The 18869-nt window shown below is 34.8% G+C and overlaps 1 protein-coding gene across 8 annotated transcripts in view; it reads right to left on the bottom strand.

Moving 5' to 3' along the window:
* Window positions 1-245: 245 nt before the first annotated feature.
* Window positions 246-18869, bottom strand: part of POSTN (periostin) — a 31037-nt gene continuing 12413 nt past the window's right edge. Inside the window, exons 11-24 of one of the 8 annotated variants that reach the window (XM_085061044.1) lie at window positions 18402-18538; window positions 17498-17628; window positions 15783-15913; window positions 15513-15615; window positions 15071-15138; window positions 14467-14512; window positions 12309-12356; window positions 9114-9209; window positions 8406-8495; window positions 6786-6863; window positions 6294-6374; window positions 4086-4172; window positions 2006-2047; window positions 246-1482 (exon numbers count right to left, since the gene is read on the bottom strand). In XM_085061044.1, coding sequence (XP_084917170.1) covers window positions 1442-1482; window positions 2006-2047; window positions 4086-4172; window positions 6294-6374; window positions 6786-6863; window positions 8406-8495; window positions 9114-9209; window positions 12309-12356; window positions 14467-14512; window positions 15071-15138; window positions 15513-15615; window positions 15783-15913; window positions 17498-17628; window positions 18402-18538 — 1179 coding nt within the window. In that variant the 3' untranslated portion in view covers window positions 246-1441. The remainder of the gene's footprint in view (window positions 1483-2005; window positions 2048-4085; window positions 4173-6293; window positions 6375-6785; window positions 6864-8405; window positions 8496-9113; window positions 9210-12308; window positions 12357-14466; window positions 14513-15070; window positions 15139-15512; window positions 15616-15782; window positions 15914-17497; window positions 17629-18401; window positions 18539-18869) is intronic. The other 7 variants (XM_085061073.1, XM_085061053.1, XM_085061063.1 and 4 more) reach the window with 7 other exon arrangements.

The raw sequence follows: 18869 nt of genomic DNA, 5'->3' as shown, positions 1-18869 counted from the left end.
TTTACTGTCCTGGGAGCAGTGTTTGGGGTATGTCATTGTGGAATTAAAGAAGGTTTTAAATTGTTTAAGGAGAGTGATGCAGCTTAAGTCCACTAGCATGTGTTAAGTAAGAAAGGGAAGCATCAGTTTGCTTCTGTGAAAGCATATATTGTTAGCTATATATAGCACTATAAGTTAGACTAAAAATCTTAAGAATATTTAGAATTTGCTTTACTATTAAAAAAACATTTACAAATGAAAGCGAACACAGTTCAGCCAAATTCTTTATTGAGTATTTGTTTCAAAACATAAGTAGAAAAGCATGTTAGACAATGCCTCTGAAACTTTGGTTTGCAAAATTAAGGTACATTGAACATGTTTTTTCTACTCCATGAATAATTGTCTTTCACCTTTTGTTAATAAAGGCAGACAATTTTTATGAGTACAAAACTAGAGTTATAAAACTGACATAATTTACAGAAAAATCCACATTAGTACGAGACATTAGCGAAGCATGTTTTGATACAAAAGCTTTCAGACCTGGTCTCATTTTTGTAAGACCTTTTTCCACGCTGAGTTAACTGTTTGCATGCATTTTATTTATCCCTTTTATAATCCACTTTAATAATCAAAAGACACATTTAGGGAAAAGTGGGAAAACAAAAATCTCAGTATATGTACTGGTATAGGATTCCTTTAATGGGAATTCTTTTTCTTATAAATAAAGAAGTCAACATGATCTCAAATACATTGCAAGAAGCTCATATTGTTTGCTCTTTTCCTTTTTTCAAGAGCTTCCATTAGCCAAGTTACTGGAAGGTATTTGGATATGCAATGTAGGACAAAAAAAAGGATACATTTAATACAAGGAATATTTGTTTGCTTAGAAAAGGTGAGTTTACTGGTGTCATTACAACTTTAAAGACATGATGAATTTTAACGTATAAAAAGCATACAATACTACTGAACCAAAAGTGCTATGTTAACATCTCATATTTCCTTAGATTACTATAAAAGTCACCTGAGGTGATTCTTTTTTTTTTTCCCTAGAAATTATCTAATTTCATTTATATTCATTATTTAGTGGAAATAATAATAATAAAAAAATACACTCTGTATTGTTCCCTGCTCATTTTTAATCCAATCCTGCAAACACTTACTAGCCAGCATGAGAAGGAATCCTGGATCTACAGAGGTTGTTTGGCTTCCAAGATCCCACCCTGCATAGTGCTTACTATCAAGAGCAGTAAAAGCACCTCCAATGGACTACTCCTAGTGAGCACTGTGCTGGCAGTGAGTATCTGCAGCTTCACATCTTTTTGTGGATTCATGGTTCAGTTTACATTATGTTGTTAAAACATCTCATTTTCTAATGTTCTCGTTAAAAAATAACCCAGTTCCTCTTTCTCTCAAAGACCATGTTGTTAATTTGTAATTCTGTGACTTCTGTCTTGGCAAGCTTTTAAGAACGATCTAGTCTTGTCCTCCTTCTTGCTGCTCCCCCTGCAAAATATGGAAAAAAGACCTTAATTATTACCTACAATTATATGTAACATAGTAACGCTATATACTGGATTTACTTTTGAAACAGACATATGTAAAGGAAAGGTTAAGTCTGGTGCTGAACATTTCTCTCTTGTACTGGCAGCAGTGAAAATAAACTGATCACTCAGCTTCTTCATTAATCAAAATAACATAGAAACTGAGAGTTATAAATCCTATGGTGGAAAATCGCAGAGTGCCATTTTCCCATTTTTAAGACTGCAGAGTCAGATTTTACTTTGATTGCTTTATTCTCATCTGAAAGACTCTGACTAAAGAACAAAATTGAAGTTTTTTTTCAGATCAACAAAAAAACCCTATAATTAACAATTCCAGATTTTGTTAAATTTTTTTAAAGCAGAAATACAACCTTTTCCTTTTGAAATCTGTGTATTTAAAAGCGTTTTTCCCTCCTGAATTTTAACATAACTGAGAATAATATTTTTTACATGCTTTAATATTTAAATGTATGTTTTGATTTTACCTTGTGCCCTCCTGGTTGGTTGTGCTTTCCGTACAGGTGCTTCTAGAAAACAGAAATGTTGTAGTCAGAAGTTGTTTGCTGAAGGCTTTGAATTAAAACTCATTAGAAATATTGGAAGCTCTTTGCTGACTTTTGAAGTTTGTTCTTTAAATTTTTCAGTAAATTAAGAATTTTTTTCCAGTAGCATGGTATCTTGGTCACCTGAAATATGAATGCTTATAATACAATTCCTACACATCTTTCATGCACAGTCATTAAAGCTTAGTAACATTTCTAAAGTATCTTTGCATTTTAAACATATGAATTAATCCATTATCCACTCTGATCTTCTACAGATGGTTACGTGATGTAGGCAGGAGTCAGGACATTTTGTCTGTGCTCTTCATCCATAAACACCACTTGACACTGTCAGTGAGGCATGAGCTCAGGTTGAGGCACAGGACACAGTCTCAGCTTTTGGCAGAGGATGTCCAAGTCTGTTGCATTACTTCAGGATGAAGTTACTTCATACAACATGTTGGCCACATTTCCAGCTGTGCTTGGGGCTTGGTTTGTGCATTGAGTCCACAGTATGATTCCACATTTAGAGTGCAGTTAATTTTCTCAGGCTTCTGCTTTAAAAGGTGGAGAAGAGCAAGGGCTACTGAATAGGCACCACCCTCATTAGCAGACACATCCATTTTTTTCTTACTCAGTGAAGCTGTGGACATGTTTTCCTGTTTCTCATCAAAACTTAACTCTCATAAAAAATCAAAATTATATAAAATAATATAATAAAACTTGATATGAAAAAACAGAAAAGTATTTTTTTAATCATATGTCTGCTCACTGGGAGGAAAAACTTCACAAACAAAAGAAATATTTTTTCTGTTACCATCACAGAAATGTTACTGCCGTAAGTTTTCCTTCTTTACAACCATGAAGTACTTGTGTATTCCCTTAACAAGCTGCATCCAGCTCTCTTTTCATCTTGAGGTATAGGGTATATAAATACAGAGCCCTGAGATACAGGCTTGACCTCGTTCCATCTGAGGCTGAGCACTGGGTATCTGCACCACCATGGCAGAAAATTTCAAGCTCTGCACTGTCCTGACAAGGACAAAATATGGTCCATCCAAACTATGCTTTCCATCCTCATGTGCTGTTGGAACAATTGTGCTTTCAGATAAGCCTCATGTTTGTAGATCACACCTGTCTGTCATTTTCAGGCAAGAGGAGACTCCCCAGCATGCCTTATACTACTCATCACTGACAAATATTATGTATAAACCTTAAGTATATAGATTTCAAAATTAAAAAGGTAGAAACAGAGTTATTTGATTTCATTCTCCAAAAGCTGTAATATTTTTTCCTATGTCTTTAGTTCAAAGGCTGACTGAAAAACTTATTCTTCATTATTAGAGTTAGAATTAGAATTAGAGGAAGACATAAATATGATAGAAACCCTAAGCAAGTTCTTAACTTTGAATGAAGTTCATTAAACCATGATTGTTAAACTTGAAGAACAAATTGCTGGTATAAAGGCAGGTTGAATTCTATTTGGCTCCTTTTGGACCTTGATTCCGTTCTGGTTCTCTCTTTTAACAAGAAGACAAATGTAGAGAAATTCCAAGACCCTGTGAGATATTTACTCAACCCCAGAGGTTATATTCCCTGCACCCCACCCACTCCTCACAACGCTGAGAACAAGCAACAGATCACATTTACACTGACAAGAAATAACTCAAGTTAAAAGCAACTCACGTGGTCTTCTTCTGTATGTGCTGCTTAAAGAAAATTCAATTCTTTATGGTGCATGTTCCTTTAAATATTTTACCTAAGCTTTGTGATTAGGCATTTCCTCTTGTCTACTATGCTTGCCAAATCTTTTAGTTACTTTTAGCCACAAGATAAGCCTCAACATTTTTCTCTGCACCGTCAGTGAAAAAATTCTTTTCCAAAACAATTATAAAACTCTTCTTGCTAAAATGCTGGTTCCAGACCTAGCAATTTTTATGAATAGATACTATAAAACCTCACCTGGAATGATCACTTTAGACAAAGCAGGTCTTAGTGATACTGGATTTTTAGACAAACTAACCTTCCAGATGAACTTTCTTGATTTCTCTCTCGATAATCTGTGGCTCTCCCTCAATTACTTTAGTAACCTTGGTGTACTCAGTTCCAGCTACGATAAGTATCAAAAACAAATGAGTTAAATCTGGTGTAGCATTTTTCCATATGCAAGGAGCCTTCAGTGGAAACAATGTCATTTTTGGGTGTAGGTGTTGCAGGCTACCATGCTATTCATGCCTTAAGGCATTTCTAGGGATGAGTCATCCATTGCAATCTCAGTTTAAAGTTATGTTTCAGCAAAGACTGCTAATTGCTTTAAGCAGTGCTGGATATTTTATGAGCAGAATTAAAGCCATATGAAATAAGTTTTTTTATTTAGACCGGGATAATATATTACTTTGTGACTCTATTCAAATTTAAATTATTAGGAAGTTTTCAGTAAAACATAATTTTATGTAGACAAGAGGGCCATGAAGAGTTATCACCATTGCCACCATCAACCCTAAAGGAGCATATGTATCTGCTTTTATTGGCTAAATTTATGGTAAGGTCTTATCATGGCAGCCAAGGGTAGCTGACTGGAAAAATAATGGAAAAGATAGAGAAAAATAAAATTAAAGCAAAAGACAAATCTGCCTATTTGGTCCATTCTGTAAAGCGGGATGCTTATGCAAACTAACATATAATAGCAAGGAAAAATAGCAAGAATTCAAGAGATGATTGTCTTTTTCATTTTTTTTCTACAGAGAAACTATTTATCTCTTTTCCATACACCTACGTGCTCACTATCAAATGTATCTCTCCAGATCAGGCCTATTTAATGGTATACCTCTGTAACTGAGGATGCTTACAAAAACAGTTATAATTGTTTGATTCTGGCATCAGACCTCTCCATTTTGAACAGTTCCACAGATAAAATTTGATCGTGCTCCTTGTTGCCTGGTTTAAACAAGTAGATTGTAGTGCAGTATATGGAGGAATTTACTTGCTGCATTTTTTTTAATTTCCAGGTTTTCTTTTAAATATTCAATCCCAAAATAGGCATCTCCAGAGAGCAAATCCTTTAATATAGCTGGGACACAGGATAAAATTAATAACCCTCTGGAAGTTTCTATTTCTCTCCGAAATTTTAGGCAAATTCTGGCTCAGGTCTGTAAAACTAAGATTTAGATATTTAAAACAGAACAAAGAATTACAGTCAACAATATCTTGGCTTTTCTCTAAGACTAGCTGTGTTATCAACTAGCATGTTTAAGTTTGGTGGAAAGCTGTTCAGCTGCTCAGCCATCATGATTTTTTTCAGTTGACTGAAGTTTAAGTCACATCCACAGAATAGCTCTTTTGAAAAACTACAATATTTAGTTCAGTGAACTAAGTGTGGCTGTGAACTACTTTACTGGTGTACAACTTTGTAACTTAATAAAAAGTGAACATAAAATGAAATGGATTCAGTTAATTTATGTCAAGAGAAACATCCATTCATATTTTTGAGCTTGTGACTCAGGTTTAAGCTAATGTTTACAAAAGACATATCACTTAAATTCTTTTATTCCCCATTGCTATTATAGGTAGTTTTTCTAATCTACATTAAGCAGAGAACATTCCAAATTCATAGATAAAGATTAATTTCATAAGCACAAGTTCTTTTACTAGTTTTCTACATCTACTGGTTGCATACTGCCAAAACTGTTAGAATTAAGAGAGCAAGAAGGAAAGAAAACCATTCTTTGGAATGCTGTATTTGAAGAGAATTAAAGTTAATGTCTTGATATCCATCACCTGTAAGCATTTAAAGAAGGATGTTAAACATGCCTTTAATTATTAACTTGAGGGCAATGAACATTCATTTCTGAAGAACTGATAAGTAAAATGAATTTGGCCTGTTACAATATGTTCTGTTTCATAAGAGTTTTTCCCAGATTTGAAAAAAAAAAAGTGGAATAAATCTTCATTGCTCCCCTGAGTTTTAATTAGGTAACTTTTTAAAGACTGAAAAAACACAAATAATCTTTTTTTCTGTGATCAATGGCATTAAAAATTGATTACTCAAACTTTGATACTTATTTCCATTTCACAGATATCTGGCATTTCATATTCAGTATTTTACATTTTTTTCCATTAAAATTCCACTGCTACTATGTCAGTCTTTAAAATGTTGAGTTCAAAATATCTGAGAGGGGTTTCAGTTATCATAACCTGTTGCAAAAAGGTTAGTTATAATACACTGAATTACCTCCCTGCAGAAGTCTTTTGATTTCTTCATCTTCCAGTAAATGACCATCACCTTCAATAAATTTGGTCACCTTGGTAACCTCTGATAGGATACAGGTTATGGCAAAAAAATTGATTTACAGAAAACATTTGGCAATCCCACAAGAGCATATTACTGAATTAATCCTGTCATAGCATTGTTCTGAATTAAAAAATTCAACTATTATGATATCAAATTCCACATAAACACTGGAAACACTGTATTTAAAGACAAACATAGCATAATACATATTAGACCCAGGCAGCCTCAACTCCAGAGCTGACTGAAATGAGAAGATCAAGGACTCAAACCAGAATGTTGCATTTGGACAGTTCTGAGGTTTAATCTCTGGGTAAGATTGTGTATTGTGAACACCATTTTTTTAAAACACAGACTATCCATTCAGTAATTACTTAAGTTATATATAGAGAGACATACATGTATTAAAGAAAGGGAAATAAAGAGGATACTAACCTTCTTCAAGGATTTTCTTTAATTTCTCTTCATTGTCTGAACCCCCTGCAGTAATTCTGGTATATTTTATTTCAGGACCTGGGAAAAAATTTATAAGACACTGGCTTTTGTCAGATATAACAGGATTGTCCTTTAAATTTTGTTTTGCTATTTAGTATACATGGTGATTCTGTGGTTAACATGCTGTAATTGCTTATATGATAACTTTATTTTTTACCATTTCCCAAATTAAACTGAAAGAGAATTAAAAACAGCAGTTAAAACTATTCATGAAAATAATTAGGGAAATTTAACATAATTAGAGTAACTACCTGCTGACATTCTTAGAGTAAGACACACTAATTTTAAACACTTTGTTGTATTAGGTCATAGATCATGTATTTCTGAAGTCCATTATTAGTTTGAATCCACTGTCACAAATAGACATTATTGCTTTTATTGCTACAAATTGTTTGAAAGTTTAACACTTGAGATTCCTTATAGGTTTCTACAGATTGAAAATAAGGAGATATCAGGTCTGAAATGCTGGCATTTTACATTATGTTCACCATTTCATGTGGGATATTAGTGAAACTTGAATTTGAGAATTGGCAGAATTATATTTTAGTCCTCTCCCCTGAAATTTTTTGTCAGAAAATAGTCCCAGGTTTATTCAGAAACCACTAATGCCTTTCACTCAGTTATTTTCATTGTAATAAAAAGTTGTATGATGATAACTTAAGCATGGTTCTTTATTTCTGTTTTACTCAAATGACTTCAGCTGAATTTCAATATTTTCTAAATAAAATTAATATTAAGATTTACAGCTAAGTCAGTATATTATAACAGTGTCTTTTCCTTACAAACTCTCTGGCAGACAGAATTGTAATGGCAGCATTCAAATGGATATTTAAGCAAGGTGATCAAAAACTGTCAATAGGAAACTACATATATCACATGCTATGCTTAAATATGCCTCACTCATCAATTTTTAGGATGTTTAAAGAAATATCCCTGTAATAGGTCAAATACAATTGAAATTGACCAAGGAATTTGGGAGTCATTGTGTGAGAAAATCAAGGGATGCAGATGCACATTAATTTTATCTCATATTAGCTGTATCCAAGTTTCGAATTTAAGGATGTCAGATAAAGTCCCTGTCTTACAGAGAAATAGAGATCTTTTTCTGAAATGGTTGTCAAGAGAGCCTGAGGTGAGATGTAGAAAAATATCTACATTTTGTAAAATGAAACCTTCCTGGAGATATATAATGCAAAAGTTCAGGAAAAAAGTTTTCCTTCTAACTCAAGACGGAGTACAAAAACGCAATAAAAGCAGCCTCTTTGTGAAACGGTAGCAAGAAGCTTGCAAAGCCAGACACTTACCAAATATACGAGAATGAAAACTAAAAGAGAAGAGAAATTTTCATAGTTTTGCATGCTGTTAAAATACTGTTGCCATTTCTGTATATATGTGTGTGGGACACATGGCCAGCTTTTCAGCCATACAGAGACTGGGAAGCATTAGGGAAAACTCTTTGTCAAGGAAATGCAGTTTAAGCACTAGGACAGAACTTAAGGTGTGTTATTTTTGTATGTAAAGGTGGACTTTACCAAGAATGAGTATCTCAGCTTAATTTACCTTGAATAATTCTTTCTTCTGTTACTTTTTTCTCTGTCACTTCCACAGGTCGTCCATCAATGATTTTGGTGTATGTTTTAATAATTGGTTCTACAAGGATTTTTAAATTGAAGACATTAATCAAGTTATGAACTTTCAAGTGCTCTTTTTGAGATGTGGAGACTGACTGAAGCACACAAGGAAATACCATCGTATATTTTAAGAAAAATAAAACTGTTTAGAGACCAGGAACTCATTCTACTCAAAATTTAGGATAATCACATACAATTTTTCCTTTAAAACCATCCTAGATGTGAACATCTCAATGCCCTTATCAAAGAGAAGGCAAGGTTTACCTCTTTATCTGAAAAAAATTGCCTTATAATCAAAGAATCAAATACTACATTTTTGATTGAAAGACAATAATGAGCAAAGAATTCTTAACTGAGACATATGTTATGTCAGCATGCAGAGTATTTCTAAAACTGTCTTGCATGTAGCTATGGAACACAGCTAATAAAAAAAAATCCCAATTTTTTGAAATGCATGAGAATTAAAAAAGAAATGATGCAATAAAATTACAGAACTTCACAAAGGCCTTGTTAAAAGCAGAACAGCTGTCTAACAAACATACCACATGAATCACCTAGATAAAGTAGAAGTTGATGGGAAATAGTGAATGCTTCAAATTTTAACTAATAAAAATTGAATTGCTGAAAGCATACCAACCTCCATGAATCACTTTAGTTATTGTCTCCCCTTCCCTGACTATTTTGAACTCAGGTTCCCCTTCAATTAATTTAGTGAGCTGTGTGATAGATGGGTCTGTGACATGGGAAAAAAACAACACGTTACAGATAGTAATAGTCATAAAATAATCATACTATTCCATGGGGGTGAGATGAAGCTTGCATTTTCTCCCGCTACCCTAAATAAACAGGATGATTGTTAACAGAGGGCTATTTAAATCTGAGAGGTCATTTGTGGCAACACTGTACAATCTTGTGTTTCCTTACACATGATCTTAAATATAGATCCTACTGTACACTTACTCTTTATAATTTATTTTTTTTTTAAAAATCTGTGTGTATGGTATGTTTAACATTTGTTAATCTGTTTGAGGCAACAAATCAGATCCTCAGCAATGGAAAGGAAGTCTTTTTCCATATATATTTTTAAGAAGGGTACTCTGCAGCTTTGCTGGTATCCTATTCCTATTGCTCCACTAGTGATCAGTGTGCAATCTACATATTGAGAGTTTTTTTTTCTTTATTATTATTTTTTTATTTGTTGTTTGGTCATTCTTTTATTTGTTGTATTGGAGTTTCTTTTATTTTTTGTTTTGAGGTTTTTTTATGTAGTTTTTTTTCTTTCTATATAAGACTTGGCTTGTGGTTACACAGCTTATAAAAAAAAAACAAAAAGCAAAGTTCTGAGCTGGAACAGCTGTAAGGACATTTATCGGCATGAATGGCTATCATTATCATGAGTGAGGTCATCTCAATTACAATGATTCAAATGTATCTCTACAGACTAAAGCAGGAGATACCAGATAAGTTAAGGGCATATCATCCATTAGCAGTAATGATATGGCTCTTCTCTAAGGAGTGTTATGGATATTCCTTCTACATAAGAAGCTGCTGTAAAACAAACTTCCTTTATTCCTTATTTAGAAATAGAAACTTAGCACAGTCCAACTTTTTTACTTTCCTTAAAAAATCTCTTAAATATATTTATATAATTTTTTGTTGAAGCTGATTGTGCATTGAATTTTTTTGTTTCTATGATTACTGATCAGGATTTAACAACAGCTTTTAAATATGTGTGCATCATGTTAACATTTGAAAACAGTCAGTTTAGGCTAACTTCAATAGTAAAAAAATAAAATGCACTTTTTTTCTTCTTTTTCAGTAGCATATGATTGCATTAAAATTTAGAAATTAGAATTCAGAGGGAAATAATGCACTTGTTTGCTGCAGATGAGATGATATGATGGAATCATAAAGATTCCCTGTTATTATAGACCTCTGTTCATCTACTCTGGGTTCTAAACAGCTGAACAAGCAATCACTTCTTTTAATTTCTAACTCATCTGGATGAAAAATATTCATAAATATTTTAAAGAAACAGTCTTAGAAGACTCATTCTCTTGCTTCTATTTGTAACTTAGAGGAATTTTTTGTGTGTTGACAATCCATTAAATACCAATTAACACTGACACAAATGATAAATATAAATGGAATAATGTTAAAGTTATATTTATGAATGTTTATAATTGGGTTTTATTTTTACATTTCTAAATAACTCCACCTTTTTATGATTACCTGATACAGTAGATGTATGCAAGTCAAAAGGTGAAGCCATAGCCAGCTATTATGCCTAGTCTAGGATCAATCCTTTGAATATTTAATCCATTAAGATTTGGGTTTCAGTCAGATTTAATTCTTTACATCTCCTTAAACTTTTAGATCACATGCATGCCTGTGTATGAGCAATGGAAACACAACAGAAGTAGAAAACACTGAGACAGGCACACATCCCCTTCTAAACCTGCTGAGGATAGCTGTAGGTTTTTTTAATGGGAATCTCCTTTCCATCATGATCTGGTAGAACTTCCCAACAAAAATTAACATTTAATTTGCCACCTTTTATCTACACACTGTTTTGGATTTATATGGTTCTGATGGGATCTGCCACTCACTAATGCTACTGAGAAAACTCGAAAGGGAAAGAATTGGCTTTATTTGGTCTGTATCTGAATCGATCATCAGCAGAAAGGCTGCACTGGCCAGAGATCACTCCCTGGAGTGTGTCCCAAAGCAGAAATACTGCACTGGAAATGGAAAGGAGTAACCTTTCAATACCCAGTAACTTCTAAGATTATTTTTTCTCTATTTGGTGAATAAAATATAGTTCTACATTTGACTATACAAGTGTTTAGACATTTCATTTTTTCTTTAAAAGACAATTTTGTTTCAGTTAATTTTCAACTTCTAAACATCCTATAAATGATCTAAACTATATACTCTGTCTCTGGTTTCAACAGAGAAGAGCAGGTACTTTCAGAGAGTGATTCACCCTTCTCACAAAAAGATTTCTAAAATATCTCGGATGAACTACCATATGAATAATCTATCCATTTATATTGCACTGTGCATCTGATTTAATGATGGAGACTGGGCAACAAAGATCAGCACATATGTTAAATGGCCTCTAATCCTAAATGGGATGAAACACAGAAAAGCTCCTGAAAAAATAAGCATTTGTCATTTCTTCTGGAAAGAAGTCCTCCCAGAAACACTGATTAAGTAATCTGGATAAAATTCTTTGCATGATATTTTAAACTGTCTTTCTCAGTTGAGCTCAAACAAATTCCCTTTCAGCATTTTTATTTCAATGGAAAACTCTATCTCCTCAGCTTTAGCTAAGTTATAAATCACAAGTGATTTTAGCAGTCCAGGCCCCATATTATATTTTCTTCAGTCCCACCACTAATGTTTAAGTCATGCTTCTGTCTTGAGAAATAAAAAAACCCAGAGATTGACTATATATAATTTTCAGGTATCCAACAGATATTGGTAGTTAGAACTGATTGAAAATTATAGACAAATGAACCAATATGTTTTTCTTCTAAGTGTAGGAAACATATCTACTTCAGTGTTTAAAAATCTGTTTTAATTAAGAAAAAAAAAAAAAAGAAGGAAATGCCTTAATTGAAAAAAAAAGGTAATAAAATAGATGGCCTGAAAATATTTCAGTCAGTTCTAATTGCAATATTTGTATCTTTGCTTTTCCAGCAAAGTGGCTAACATCCCAGAGTTGCTAGGTACAAAATGCATCCCGCTAAAAAAAATATATTCAATATATATTCTGAATATGCATATGAACATATGCAGAAATATATATGCCACGGGCCTCATTTACCTTCCTTTGTGATGATAGGCTGGACGTTGCTTTCAATTATGTTAATTTCTGAAAATACAGTACATTTCACTCTTACAATTTCTTTGTGGCAATCATCAGTTAGATTTGGTCTGCTCACAAGGATGTGGATAAAATCATAGATATAAATGGGTGAGAAAAAAACCTCAAAAGGATCTAGAGTAGGAATCTTGGTTCTGGTTATGAAGTGGTGATGCACTCAGGTCACCTGCAGGCAGAATATGCTCTTTGCCTTTGTGCCTTATGAAACCCATGGCACTCATCATGATGTATGGCACATAATAGTGATGGCTTGTACAGTTGCCCACACAAAGATTTGCACAATTCCCTGACATACCTTTTATCTGAGTATTGTCCTTTTTTAGGGATCTGATCTGCCAAACACAAGAAGCCTGATATTCAGAACTATAGACAGAGCATCACAGAGAATATGCACCTGGGAGATCAAGCTGTCCCTCCACACCCAGGACAGACTCAAGTATTCACTGAACGCCTCTGATAGTTATTTGACTCATATCCCTTCACTGGCAGAGAAGCCCCCACTGGTAGAGGTTCCAGGCTTCCCAGTCCTGCGTTCAATCGAATCAATGGCTACAGCTTTCTTGGTGTCCACATTGAACTCTTTTGCTTCATTTTTTACAGGCATTGCCTCTTGTGCAACTCTCATTGGCCACGGCAGGTAGAATCATAGAATATCTTGAGTTGGAAGGAACGCGTAGGGATCATCAAGTCCAACTTCCTTCTTCTCAAAGGACTACCTAAGACTTAGCCATATGACCAAGAGTGTTGTCCAGAAGCTCCTTGAACTCTGTCAGGCTTGGTGCTGTGACCATTTTCCTGAGGAGCTTGTTCCAGTGACCAGCCACCCTCTGGGTGAAGAACCTCTTTCTAATGTCCAGTCTGAACTTTTCCCAGAGCAGCTTCATTCCATTTCCTCTCATCCTGTCATTGGTCACCATAAAGGAGACCAGCACATGCCCCTCCACTGCCCTCCTTGGGGAAGCCATGGGCTGTGGTGGGGTCACTGCTCAGCAATGAGGTCTCAGCCTTGACCCCTGAGCCTTCTCTTATCCAAAATTAACAAGCCAAGTGACCTCATCAGCTCCTCAAAAGTCTTGATGTCAAGACCTTTCACCATCTTGGTCACCCTCCTCTGGACTCTGGGTCCAAAACTGGTGCCCAAGACTGCCCCCAGCACTCGAGGTGAGGCTGCTGCAGAGCAGAGCAGAGCAGGACAATCCCCTCCCTTGCCTGGCTTGTAATGCTGTGCTTGATGCACCCCAGGACATGGTTGTCCCTCCTGGCTGCCAGGGCACTGCTGACTCAGATTTATTGTGTCATCAAGGTGGACTACTCCTTTGTTCCAAGGTTTTTTTAACTTCAGTATGTCCATTCCCAATTTTCAAAACCCTGATGTGATGGTTTCCATTTCTATTGTGAAATGTGGATAGAATTCCACAGGGATTTAATAATTTGTCTAAATTCATACTGCCTCACAAAGTTACAACAGGCTCTTTGTCTTCTAACAGCTTTTTTTCAAAACATACTTAATATGCAGAAAGTAAATGCAAACCCTGAGAAAGGCTGCAAGAGTGCTAAAAGGGGTCTTTTTAAAAGTTTACTCCCTAAAGAGAAAACAGTCTGAACAACTGTCTCCCATACAAGCCTAATATTTGCATGTATGGGAGACAGGTGGAAGAGGTAAACTCTGTCCCTCTGGAAATATTCATGAAGAAGAAAGCGACTCAGTGCACAGTCAATACTGCATCTTGGAGAGTGAGTACAGTGCAATGTCTTTGAGAGAGAGGCAGTACAACTCTGCTGTGCACCAAGCAATGAACCTTGGCTAAAAACTGAAAAACAATATTTTCCATATGTATCTTGCCTACCCTAAGAGTTTGAACAGCTCACTTTAGGGTTACTTTCCAGTCACACATCTGGAAAGGGAAAAATACAGTAGCACAGCAGCCAGAAACATTCTACTTCGAATCTTTCTCTTCCTTTTCTTTATTGGCACATCTTGCTTTCCCAGATACTGCTTTCTTTTTTATTGAAAAAAAGATGTACAATTCCAAATTGGACCTGGCAACACTTAAAAAGCAGTCTCAAACCCATCAGGAAGTATTTAAAATGAACTTACTGTAAAATGTCAGTGGAATCTCTTTGAAGGTACTGTCACGAACAAACTATAAAAACACAAAAGAAAATTATTTAAAATTTAAAAGAAGTACACTTGCCTTATAGTTTCCTAGCAAGTGTGGGAAGGATTCACTGCTTCACTGACCTAAAAGTTAGGTGCTGCTATTTGTCTAGGTTGTCTCATTCATTGTTGAGGGAAAATGTAATCCTAAAAGGATAGCTGAGATAGATAAGGACACCTACTTTTCTGCACAGTCTTTTGATGCTAGTGGCTTTAATACTGTAAAAATTTAGTCACTTAATATTTTTTTTCAAATAAGTAATTTGTTTTCGAAGAGTGATAAAGTAAATCGAAGAACATATTTGTGTCAGTTCACAGAGAAATTATCCAAATGCAAATGTTCTACAATTATTTGGTATTGAAAAACATGAATTCTAACTCTTGAGTGCAAGGTATAATTCACGATTATGTTTTGGTAAGTGGAAGTTATTGAATATGGTGCCTGCTGAAGAAAGAAAGGACCAGACAATCACTTATGACTTATAATATACTCAGCTTCGCAGATCCTGCCAGAAAGACCAACGGATAATTATTCAAAGAGTACCTTAATTTGAATGTACTTAATCAACTTCTTCAGTATGGTGAGCAGCTGATCATTTCCAACAGGCAGTTCTGACAAAAGAAACAGGAGTGTAAGAGGAAGTATACAACTGTGTGCACTTTCCTTTCATTTACAGTAATCAGGAGACGCAATCTTTCTCAAACTCTCACACAAGCATGTACATGGATATATATTATTCCATATCAGCAGAAAAGATAGACTATGGCTAGTCTTGTGTTTCATATACTTCACTTTCATAAAATTTCAAAGTATTACTAAGGTTTCAAGCAAGGTTCTTCCACAAAATGAGCCATGAGGTAAATTTTCTGTTTCAAATTCCACATAGGAATTGCATCTTTAAATTAATCAACTTTTTAAAGTTATTGCAATTACATAGCATGTAAACAGATTTAAAAGTGTATAAATTTAATGAAATAATACTCACCTGCTGGATATAGGAGTTTGTCAATGACATGAATGACACCATTTGTTGCCATGAGATCAGATTCTCTTGATTTCAGTTCATTAACCAAAAGAGTATCATTCACCTGGTAAAGGTCCAAAAGAGAACCCAAGTTATCAGGGACATTAAAAAACAACCCCAAACCCTATCATAACATTTGGAGAAATGCGTGCCATTCTGTAATGTTGACAGACATGGAATATGAAATCTCTGCTACAAGGCTGTAGCAAGGAGGCTTTTTCTATACTTAACTGTTTTCAAGTAGAGTTTCCCTCCTTGGATGGTTTTAAGAATATTTGTTACACCAGGCTCAAAGCCACTACCAATGAAAACTCCTTGTGTCAGATGGTAAAGAAGGATATTCCTGAGAGCATTTTTGTCTCCTATGTAAAAATAAAAAAAATTGTGAATAAAAAATAAATGGTAGGGGATAGTTCTTTGTGGGAATTCTAAGAATTCACACAGACTTGAACTAAAATGAAACATAATATGTATGAAAATACCATGAGCAGAGACAATTTGAATTTGTTAAAATGATGACAAAGGAAAAAGCTCAACTATATCACAAAAAAGTACTCAGAACAGAATCACAATGATCCTATGAGAAATCTTATATGAAAGAACATAAAAGGAGTCAATGGAGCAATTAGAGGTGCTGGGTTTGTCTGCTCTTCCAGAGGACCAATGCAGCTTGGAGAAGTTGGGAAAGGGGAAAACCACCCTATTTGAGGGATGATTTCCATATTTCAAAGTGTGACATTCCTACCTGTGATGAAAAAAAAAAAATCCAACATTTTTGAGACTGTCTTAAAAAAGAAATGTATCCTCTAGCCCAAGTTAATATCCTGAAAGGTCATCTGGTTCTCTGGGTCTTAGGAGGTTGAGAGTCACAGAAAAACCCATAATATCCCCAGGAGACAGGGTACCACGCAGAGCAGATTTAAAACACATCTGTTTGCCATTTACATGGAATATTGACCATTCTGAGTTTAATGGTAGCATTCCACGCTGATATTGGTTGTTATTAGGAGTTCCAGCCTTGATGAAACTGCATTGGAAATCCTGTCTGGTCATACTTTTTTCCTGGTGTCTCTTTCTGTAATCATTTTCCGGTTTTGGTTTTTTTTTGTTTCTTTCTTTGTTTTTCCTCTGTGTTGTGTTCTGATCACTGATACTACTGCAATTTGCTTTACTACTGAAATGCAATTAAAAGATCTCTTTCTTTCTAGTAAGATTAGCACTGATATTTTGACTGGACTATTTACAGCTAGCATACCAAAACCTAAACATGAGCACTCTGAAGATTTTTTCACAAACTCTCAAATGATGTTTGTTCTATGCTGTTATCATTATTGGTTAAAATAATCTTTCATTTGCAAGTTTCTTAAGATAAACAAAGTATTTCTTCAGATTTGTTTAAAAAATTATATACTTTGAAATTCAATCCTTATGGAGAAAGCAACATAATATCTTGAAAGAAAACCAAGGCAAAATTCTAGAAAATAAGCTGACACAAAAAATAGACATTCTGCTGCAAAAAAAATTATGATGGCCAAGGAAAGCATTTTCTGACTGAGTCACAATGATAAGAAAAGTGGTTCATAAAGCCCCTTCAAAAGCATAAAGGCAAATAAAATTGTATTTTTAACTACAGAAATAATCCAAAATGGCACTGCCCTTGGACAACTTCAAGCTGTGAACTGAAGACAAAAATAACAGAAGGTAGCAACACCATGGAATAAGATACTAAGGAGTGAAATTTAAATTTAAGAATCAGGTTGGATGCTTTTTTCCAAAAAGCTGTTTTGTCTACCCCCAAAAAGGAAATAATTTAGGGAATTCCTATGTCCTGTTCTGTGCAAAAGGTAAACTGCTTCAGTAGACAGTTTTTGTGTAAGAGGTGTATTGATCTCCTTTCCAGTCAATATTACCTTTGCTTATAATTTCAATTTTCTTATGTTACTTACTTATCAGTATGTCTTTGTCATCATCAGTCAAATCTTTAAAGGCATCATTAGTTGGGACAAACAGAGTCCACTGTCCAGGCCGTGACAGAACATCATCCAAATCTGCAGCTTTCACCAGACTCAGGAAGATGCTGTTTTCAACAAACAGACAAACCACAAATACATTTTGTTGAAATGTGGTGACTACAATTGGATACAGGTACTTAGTTCCCTCATTTTTTTTTCTGATAGTGCCTCACTTTTCAAACACTTTCACTATTTCCAGGAAATAAAGATAGTGGAAGGGGAAAATGAGGAAAAAAAAAAGGAAAAGACAGCCTTAGAAGTAGCAGACAGGGATAAAACTATTTGGAAAAGAAATATTGCCAGCCTGGATCAGAGCAGGATTCATCAAATAAAAATCCCTGTAGGTCAAACAGATGAGGTGAGGATGCAAAGGATAGTTCTTGCTCTAAGAGTATTGAGATACTTGCAGGAGAGGGAGAGAAATAAGTACTGGAAAGGTAAGCAGTCCTGCTGCACCCATATGGAATTCTACTGCTCCTTAATCATAACTCCAGAGTCCACTGCATTTATAACTCTGGATATATCATCCAATTCCTTTTGTCCTCTTACTCCTCTACTTCTAGTGTCTTCCTGACTCCTTTGTGCCATGAACAACCATTCTAGCAGAGAGTGTGGAAGACTTTTCAGCATATAGCTGGAGAACACTTTTTCTTCCCCCACATTTTTTTCCTTTTTTTCTTTTATTTGTGTAGGCAATAAAGTCTGCCATGCCCTCCCTGCTCTCCAAACCCCAATGACTCACATACTCACAGTGCAAAACTTTTTCTCAGACCAACTGTGCTGTATATACCTTTACTCTCTGCAGGAAAATCTCAGCGCTGTCAAAACTGCTACTCACCTAAAACGCTTATCATTTCTCAGCATTTCATGTAATGTCTTTTCTGCTGGATTGATGATCTGTCTGAAGACGTGAATAAAGCCATTTCTTCCTTCTTTGCTTCCTCTGACCATGCATGAATTTTCAATACATACAGCCTTATTGAAAGAGAAACAAGTGTAGCTGTTTAGGCAGTGCTAAAAATAACAACCCTATGTATGTCCTACAGTGAAATCGTGGTTTCTTGCCAGGAAATTTGGCATCGCTTGAGAAAGCAAATGTAGTAAAATCTAGAGTTAAATAACATGGTGCAAATATTTCCAAACTTGATTTTTTTTGGTGTTTCCTCTGAGAATGTTCCTAATTAGTTCTAAAAATGAACGTTAAAAATTTGTAATACATTGAGTGCCAAATTTGAAATCCTGTTTTATTTTCCCAAGGAGTTTTCCAAACAAACAAAGTTTGGATTGATAGAGATCAGATTTTCAG

The sequence above is a fragment of the Lichenostomus cassidix genome, chromosome 1, assembly GCF_008360975.1.
Source record: "Lichenostomus cassidix isolate B80296 chromosome 1, HeHo_3.0, whole genome shotgun sequence".
Lineage (NCBI taxonomy): Eukaryota > Metazoa > Chordata > Aves > Passeriformes > Meliphagidae > Lichenostomus > Lichenostomus cassidix.
This window is presented reverse-complemented; position numbering and strand designations above follow the sequence as displayed.